This window comes from Pongo pygmaeus, chromosome 5 (assembly GCF_028885625.2).
Source record: "Pongo pygmaeus isolate AG05252 chromosome 5, NHGRI_mPonPyg2-v2.0_pri, whole genome shotgun sequence".
Lineage (NCBI taxonomy): Eukaryota > Metazoa > Chordata > Mammalia > Primates > Hominidae > Pongo > Pongo pygmaeus.
The window spans coordinates 137906409-137915044 of record NC_072378.2 but is presented as its reverse complement, the minus strand read 5'-3'; the positions used below and the strand labels follow the sequence as shown (position 1 = coordinate 137915044).

The 8636-nt window shown below is 36.1% G+C and overlaps 1 protein-coding gene across 1 annotated transcript; it reads left to right on the top strand.

Annotated features, from left to right (window-relative positions):
• Positions 1–266: 266 nt before the first annotated feature.
• Positions 267–2856, top strand: LOC129038642 (transcription factor BTF3 homolog 4-like). Its single transcript, XM_054491855.2, has 2 exons — positions 267–295; positions 2210–2856. The coding sequence occupies exons 1-2, from the start codon at positions 282–284 to the stop codon at positions 2769–2771; spliced, it is 576 nt and encodes a 191-aa protein (XP_054347830.1). The 5' UTR covers positions 267–281; the 3' UTR covers positions 2772–2856.
• Positions 2857–8636: the final 5780 nt, after the last annotated feature.

The following is an 8636-nucleotide window of genomic DNA, read 5'->3' as shown; positions in this document are numbered from 1 at the left end:
ATTTTATGCATAATCAAACAAGTTCTGATAAGTCTTCTCTGTCTTTCTTTTTATGCAAATAGTAGCACACAGTGCATACTATTCTGCACTTGGTGATTTTGTTTGTTTACTTACTTAACAATAAAGCTTGGAGCTCAATATTTAATACCGTCCTCATTTCTTTTTAACAGCTGCATGATATTCTGGCATACGTGCATATTAAATGAGCCCCCACTGCTGAACATTTAGACTATTTCCAACATTTGCTATTCAAAACAACAAAGCAATGAGGAGCTTTTTGCATGTCATTCTGCACGTAAGTGAGTATATCTGTAGGATAAGTTCTCAGAAACAAACATACTGTTTGAGAGGTATATGCACTTGTAATTTTGGTATATAAAATCAAATTGCCTGGCTTAAAGTTTGTACCATTTATTCTCCCAGCAGTAACTTATAAGAATGTCTCTTTTCTCACAATTACTGGCAAAACCGATAATTCTCTTTAGGACCAGAAGTTTGCTATAGCAATATAGAAGACTGTGCATCCTTTAGTTTTCACAAGTCCAGGCTTAGCTTAGCTTCTCTCTGCTTTGCTTTACTTTGCTTTGCTCATGGACCACCCTAGGCTGGAACCTTCCTCTCTCTCTCTCTCTCTTTTATTTTTTTAAATGAATCCACTTCCTAAATGGTTATTGCTTTGAAATCCAGATGGTTTGGCCAACCTTCCTGAATATTAAATTTGTGAACAGTTTTTGCATGACTTTATTTTCTGGAAACAAAATTTTTAAGTACTGTTAGCCCTCTCTATAGGTCGATTTCATATACCCAAATCCAACCAACCTTGGATCAAAAACATTTTAAAAAATAAAAATAAAAAAAGATGATATAATTTTTAAAACAGGTATTTACATAGCATTTACATTATATTAAGTATTATAAGTTATCTAGAAATGACTTAAAGTACATGGGAACATGTGTGTAGGTTTTACGTAAATATCACACCATTTTCTATCAGGGACTTGAGCATCTGTAGATTTTGGTATCCATGGGAAGTCCCGGAACCAATTTCCCATGGACACCGAGAGACAACTGTAATTGTTAATAAAAAAAATCACAGATGTGTTTTCAGTCTAGCAATGGTAATGTAGTCTTATTAGTACAGCAAACAGTCAAAAATTTCAGTCCTACACAAACTTAATCCAATAAATATATATTAAGCATCTTCTTCTTTGCAAGTTTTTGTATCATGTCCTATGGATGATACGTGAGGAACAAAACATAGCACAAAGCAGGAATATGAAACAGAACATGGCAAACAATCTAGGAGGAAAAATGGTCTCAGAGGAAAATTGTTCCACATTCATGACAGGGAAAGATATCTGGGTGGAGTAATGAGTGTCATGACCCATGACACCCTCAATGGGTAAAGATGGGGAATGAGTGAACGAATGAATGACTTATCCCTAGAAAACATTTTATTGCCTTTTTGTTGACTTTATTTGTGGTGATTAATTTTATAATTTTTGTTCCTGATTCTAATATCTAGATTTTATCCAACATTCCTATTTGCTTCCTTCTCCTACTTCAGGGACCCTCAACATGTAGGTATTGATGAGATGACTTTAATTGAATCTAGAAAAACAGATCTAGCCTTCCATTTATTAACTCATGATTAAGTAGACCCTTAAAACCTAACAGTCAGCTGTGACTTTAGAACATTTCTGCCAAGCATAATATGAAGGTCAACATCTTAAAAATAGCCTTTAAAAATATTTCAGTTTAAAATATTTTAATCCTTGTGTTTCATGAAATCATTACCTGCTTTCAGAAAATGTGCTAAAAAGCCTAATTAATTATTGTGTCAAACTTTTGAATGGGCTAAAAATGAGTGCAAAACTTAAATATCAAAGTCAATGGTGTTCTACAGAAAATTTTTGGAAATATAGAGTCATGACAGGAATTTAGTTGAAAATAAATGTAATCCTGGTTGGATTTAAGTAAAGTTTATTGAGTTTTAAAGCAAAATCCCAGTGTGCTCAGCATTGTGTTAGTTTCTAGAGCTAAAAAAAATAATTCAAAGCCACTCATATTAGAAAGATATGACAGTCTCTAAATTCAAGAAAAACCCACTGGGACTAGGGACTTAATCTAAACTTATCAGACACCTTATACAGATAGAAAAATTGATATTGCAGAAAATAACTCAAATGATTGTATGTTTTGTTCACAGTTTAGAAGAAAAGATGAGACAGCCATCTTGCTCTTGCCGTGTGCTGGTATTGGAGGACCCTCCGTGCTTCAGATTTACCAACAGCATGAATCAAGAAAAGTTAGCCAAACTTCAGGCTCAGGTCCGGATAGGGGGCAAGGGTACACCTCACAGAAAGAAGGTGGTACATAGAACAGATATAGCTAATGACAAAAAGCTTCAGAATTCTCTAAAAAAAAACCTGGCTGTGAATAATATAGCTGGTATTGAAGAGGTGAACATGATTAAAGATGATAGGACAGTTATTCATGTCAACAGTCCCAAAGTCCAAGCTTCCCTTTCTGCTAACACCTTTGCAATTACTGGTCATGCAGAAGCCAAACCAATCACAGAAATGCTTCCTGGAATATTAAGTCAGCTTGGTGCTGACAGCTTAACAATCCTTAAGAAGTTAGCTGAACAGTTCCCATGGCAAGTCTTGGACAGTAAAGCACCAAAACCAGAAGACATTGATGAGGAGGAGGATGATGTTCTAGATCTTGTACAAAAATCTGATGAGGCATCAAAGAATGAAGCTAACTAAAATTTTGGTTTTTGAAAGCTGGCATGGACTAGATTTAACAAATCAGCTATGTGATTCCAAAGTTTTACAAACACAGAGAACATCACCTGTTACTAGTTCAGTAATAAAACTATTTTGTATATTAATAATGCTGTTTGTTCAACATTTTTCAGTCATTTAATTTTGCATTTTACACTTACTCCCAGGATATTTTTTTGGTCAAAATATGAAGTATTGGTGCAGTTTGAGGGTGTTTTGGGTTTTGTTTCCTGGTGTTTTTGTTTTTTGTTTGGGGTATTTTTGGTGTATGTATGTTTATGTATGTGTGTGGGTATGTGTGTATACAGTGCGAGAGTAAATTGGAAAACAGTTCTATTCATCCTCCTCCCTCCCCAGTAGAAATAAAAAAATCTTTACCAAAAAAAAAAAAAAAAAAGAAAAAGAAAAGAAAAGGGCACAAATGTTTTATCTGACCAAAGCTTTTTCAAAAACAATGATTAACTAGAGGATTAAGTCTCCTGCCTCCAGAACATGTGTGGGATTATATTTTAAATATTCATTTTCACAGATGTGCAGGTGGTATGCCAGGGTAGTGACAGCAGGGGACCCGGGTTTGGTGCTTCCCCAGCAGGGTATCCTTCTCACCTGACAACAGGAAAAGCTAGCATTTTGCCAGATCTGTCCTGCTTCCTTTCACATTTAGCAAACCTGGTCTGTTTCTCTTTGGAGGTTGTATACATGAATATCTTTCTTTTATTTTCCTCAAAGGGGAGCTATGCCTACTTTTCCTCTAAGTCTACCATTTTTTTAAGTTGTGTTAAAATATACATAACAAAAATTACTATCTTAACTATTTTACGTGTATAGTTAAATCGTGTTCAGTACATCTACATTGTTATGCAACCAATCTGCAGTGTGTTTTATCTTGTAAAACTGAAACTCTGTGCCTATTAAACAACTTCTCATCCCCTCCTTCTCCCAGCCTGTGACAGTCACCATACTACTTTTTGTTTCTATAAATCTGCTACTTTTGATTTCTATCAGTTGGACTGCTTTAGGTACCTCATGTAGGTGAAATCATAAGGTATTAATCTTTGTGTGACTGGTTTATTTCACTCAACATAATGTCCTCAAGGTTCATCTATGTTGTAGCATGACAGAATTTCCTTCCTTTTTAATGGTGAAGAATACTCCATTGTATGTCTATACCACATTTTGTTTACCTGTCCATCCAACAATGAACACTTGGGTTGCATCCATCCTTAGGCTATTGTGACTAATGCTTCAATGAACATGGGTATGTTGAATCTATTCTTGACTTCAGGTTTGGTCATCCTCTTCAACATGTGTTTATTTTGTCTTTTGGCTATAGTAAACTTAGGAGCTCCTCCACTTTAGAAGGGGTAATATTTCAGGGATTGGTGACGACTAAACTCACATATCCATTTTATCTCCTTTTGGCCCTGATCTGATCTCCCAGGCTGTACTGGCAGCACAGGATGGCAGTCAGTGTCTTCTCTGTTTCAGGACAAGTTGCCTGGAAGTCTGCAGTCCCTTCCCTTTTGTCTCTGTCTTCTTTGTGCACTAAGGGAACATGGGTTTAAACCTCAGAAAACAAACAGCTCTTCAGGAAAAATGTTCATCTTCATATTGCTATTACACATTGTCCAAGTCTACAAAACATTTTGCATTTTGGAAACATCAACTTCTTAGGCCTCACAACCATATTAATGAGGGATTCCTCTCAATGGGTTGGTTGGCATAACTCAACTCTACCGTTTTAACATGCATGACTCAATTACATAAGAGTTAGCTAATGAGCAATAGGGAAGAAGTTACAGGTTAAAACAAATGGCGCCTAAATGAATCAAGTACTGCCTTTCAGATGCCCACCATTCAACAAAGACCTGGCAAGACATTTTCTCCACTGGGCATGAATCATCCAGATAAAAAGGGCAAACCAGGGCCACCTACGTTCAGAGCTTGTACAGTATGACCTTGAGGCCCAACATCTACCAGAAGCTTCCTAGCAAAAGGCCAAGCTCCAAAGAATAAAAGGGCTTACACATCAGCATTAAATAATTCTCTTAGAGATGCAAATTTCTAATTAGTTACTGTGGCAACTGTAGAAGCCTAGAAGTAAGCCTCTTACACAATGAACCTGAGAGTTTACTTTTTTGATTTACTACAGGCCTGCAAGAAGCAAGGAGGAGGAAAATAAATATTGCTTTAACTGTGACAAGAGAATAAAGTGCAACAAGTGAAGGGATTTCATCCTTTTGTTGAAATTCCTACAGGTCTAAGAGGGACATTATACTTGACACACAGTCTTGCTTCAAAGAGAAGCCAAATTCTCAAAGGCTTTATAAAATCATCACTATTATAAACCTGACCCAAACACAGACTATGTGTTAACTTATACTGACATTTTTACTTCTTTAAAGTGAATATGGTTTAAGACTGTTTCAAAACAGCATGTTTTGATGGAGAGTTTTTGGTTTGTTTGTTTTATTTTGTGTGATTGGTCTTTGTTCTTTTTAAAGTTATATATGATTCTTTAAATTTTTTATTTAATATAGAGAAAACAAAATCTATATGAATAGAATAAGTAATCTATTTCCTACTTATTAGAGTAATACATGAAAAGAAAGGACAAAAGTACTCACAAGAAAGTATGAGAATATTAATTTTATGAAGAGAGTTTCTCTTCAGTTTATAAAGAGGAAGAGAAAGTTTGTCCCAAGGCAATTGTTTTCTTAATTTTGGGACTAATTATTTAAATTAAAATTCACAGATAAATATGTAAATGTCTTCCTCCATCTTTCCAGAAGCAAAAAAGAAAAGGATTACTGTTAACAAACTTCAGTAGTAATTTATGTGTGGAATATGTTACTTTCATCTATTTTCTTTCCTAAATGTGTAAATCAAATTTAGAGTCCTAATAATTGCTCAATAATTTAAATAAAATCCTGCAATCTTCTTGTTATGTTTGTTTAGATTGTGTACTCCTGCATTCAGTAAATAAGTAACTAACAGATACTAAATGCACTGAGAGAGGGTGAGGTTTAAATCGGAAACGAAGACAAGGGAATTCTGCATGGCTTTTAAAAATCTCACTAACACTTGATGCTCCCCTCCTCTCCTTCCTACACACAAAAGTTCACCCCTTCACTTTCTTACGGGATCTTCCCAAGCTCCGAACCTTTCCACCCTTCTTCCTCATCAAACTTTGTCTAGTGTCTCACTCTTTTAGTATCCTACTCTGTGCTAGAATATTCTAACTTACGTACACTTTTGTGTTAAGGGAATGATAATGGCTTAGTGACTAATCCTCAGATTAGATATTTCGTGTTTAATAGGAGTTTCTAGATACACAGAAGCTTAACCCAAAGAAGTGACTTTATTTTATATAGAACAGGAACAGTCACATACTTGGTTCATGACACATTCTTGTCATTAGTCCATGCAAGGCTCTCTTGCATGTATATATTTGTTTATTTTTATTGAATAGTTTAATAATGACCATGAACCTATTTGTTTATTTTTATTGAATAGTTTAATAATGACCATGAACCTATCATCCAACATGGAACTGGAATTTTGTCAAAAATTTCTATGTATGTAGAACATTCTATGAATGTAGCTCTTTGTCCTATCTTCCTCCCTCCTCAAACTATGTCAATCACTATCCTGAATTTTGTTGGATGATTGTAATACTCTTATCACATCTATGTGTATTCCTAAAAAGTATATATATATTTTTAACTTTACAATTCTGTATGTCATCTCTGGAAACCTATGTTCCCATTCAGTGTTATCTTGCTAAGATTTATACATATTACCGCAATGCTGTAATCCACTCATTTGGCTTATCTAATATTGTATTGTATAAATGTGCCACATTTAATTTGTATAAACTATTTGCTGTTACAAAAAATGCTAAAACCTTTTTCTACATGTTTCCAGCTGTGCATGACACCTTACTGGGATAGGAAGTGCCAAGTCCAAAGATATGTGACTTTCTTTACAAAATGACTTTACAAATTAATGGCAAAAGCTTTCCAAATTGCCTGTCCAATTTACACTCTCATGAAAAACATGTAAGAGATATATATCTTACATCCACCCCACCATTAGGTATTGCCAGATTTTTTTTTCCTTGCAAAAAGTAGTGTTAGTATAAGTAACTATAATGTTAGCTACCTACGTTACCAAAATGAGATTGTTCCCCCACAATTTAAAAATGTAGATCAAGTAAATACAATGCTTCTTTGTTAGTGGTAGGAGATATGAGGCATAACTACTGATTCTCTATCTTACAGGGATTATCCCAGCGTATCCAAGAGCCCTTGACCACTGATATTAAAATATTACATTACATGTCAGCTCCTGAAGCTTCATTGGATTTATCTTCTATTCTATAACTTTACTAGGATATATCTGGCATTTGCCACTCTCTTCTTAACAAGTCCAATTTGCAGTATGTCATCAGTATAATGGCCTAACATAATACTATGTGGACTGTGAAGGACTGGGGGCCTTGAAGACTGCATCATGATGGCAAGCAGGAGAATTAACTGTGGCCCTGGAAAAACAAAGTGAACATGTACGGCTGCCATTGTTAGAGAAAGGCCAACTTTTTTTGATCCTCCCTGCTGATAAAATAAAAAATAATGCATTCAACAGGTCAATACGCTGTGTTGATCTGTTGCTCTAAAAATACCACATTTGTAATAGCATCTGCATTGTCCCCTTCAAAAATCAGATAGATCATAGCAAATTATCATAGCGATCCACTGTCATTTGCTATGATCTATCTGTTTTTTTTTTTTGACGGTGTCTCTCTGTTGCTCAGGCTGGAGTACAGTGGCGTGATCTCGGCTCACCATAACCTCCGCCTCCAGGGTTCAAGCAATTCTCCTGCCTCAGCCTCCCGAGTAGCTGGGACTACAGATGCGCACCACCATGCCTGGCTAATTTTTGTATTTTTAGTAGAGATTTGTATTTTTAGTAGAGATGGGGTTTCATCATGTTGGCCAGGCTGGTCTCATGATCCGCCTGCCTCAGCCTCCCAAAGTGCTGGGATTACAGGCGTGAGCCACTGCTCCCAGCAGATATATCTGATTTTTGAAGGGGACAGAGTGACTACCAGCATTCCTTGACTTGTAGCTGCATCATTCCAATCTCTGCCTTTGTAATCACATTGCCTCTTCCTTTTATATGTGTAATCTGAAGTGCTACCTAAAAGTGGCTGGTAAGCTGGAAAATACTAAGTACTATATAAACAAAAGTTTGCTACTATTATAAATATTTGGTGCTCAAGATATAGCAGTTAAGCAGGCAGTCAAAAAGATCAGCCCTCATGTTCACATTCTAGTAGGAGAAATAGCTATGAGCAGATAAATAAAGAAATCTACACTGTAAAAGATAGGCTGGGCACAGTGGCTCATGCCTGTAATCCCAGCACTTTGGGAGGCCAAGGCGGGTAGATCACTTGAGGTTAGGAGTTCGAGACCAGACTGGTCAACATGGTGAAAGTCCACCTCTACTAAAAATACAAAAATTAGTTGGGGATGGTGGTGCACGCCTGTAATCTCAGCTACTCAGGAGGCTGAGGCATGAGAATTTCCTTGAATTCGAGAGGCCAAGGATGCAGTAAGCCAAGACTGTGCCACTGCACTCCAGCCTGGGTGACAGAGCGAGACCCTGTCTTAAAAAACAAACAAACAAACAAACAAACAAAAACTTGTGATAAGTGGGAAGGAGGAAAAAAATCAGATAAGGAAAATACAAAAATGTCCAGGAGGAATGTGTTAAAATGATAGACTTGATAGCCAGAGAAGCTCTCATAGACAAGACGAGTTTTGAATAAAAATCTGAAGGAAG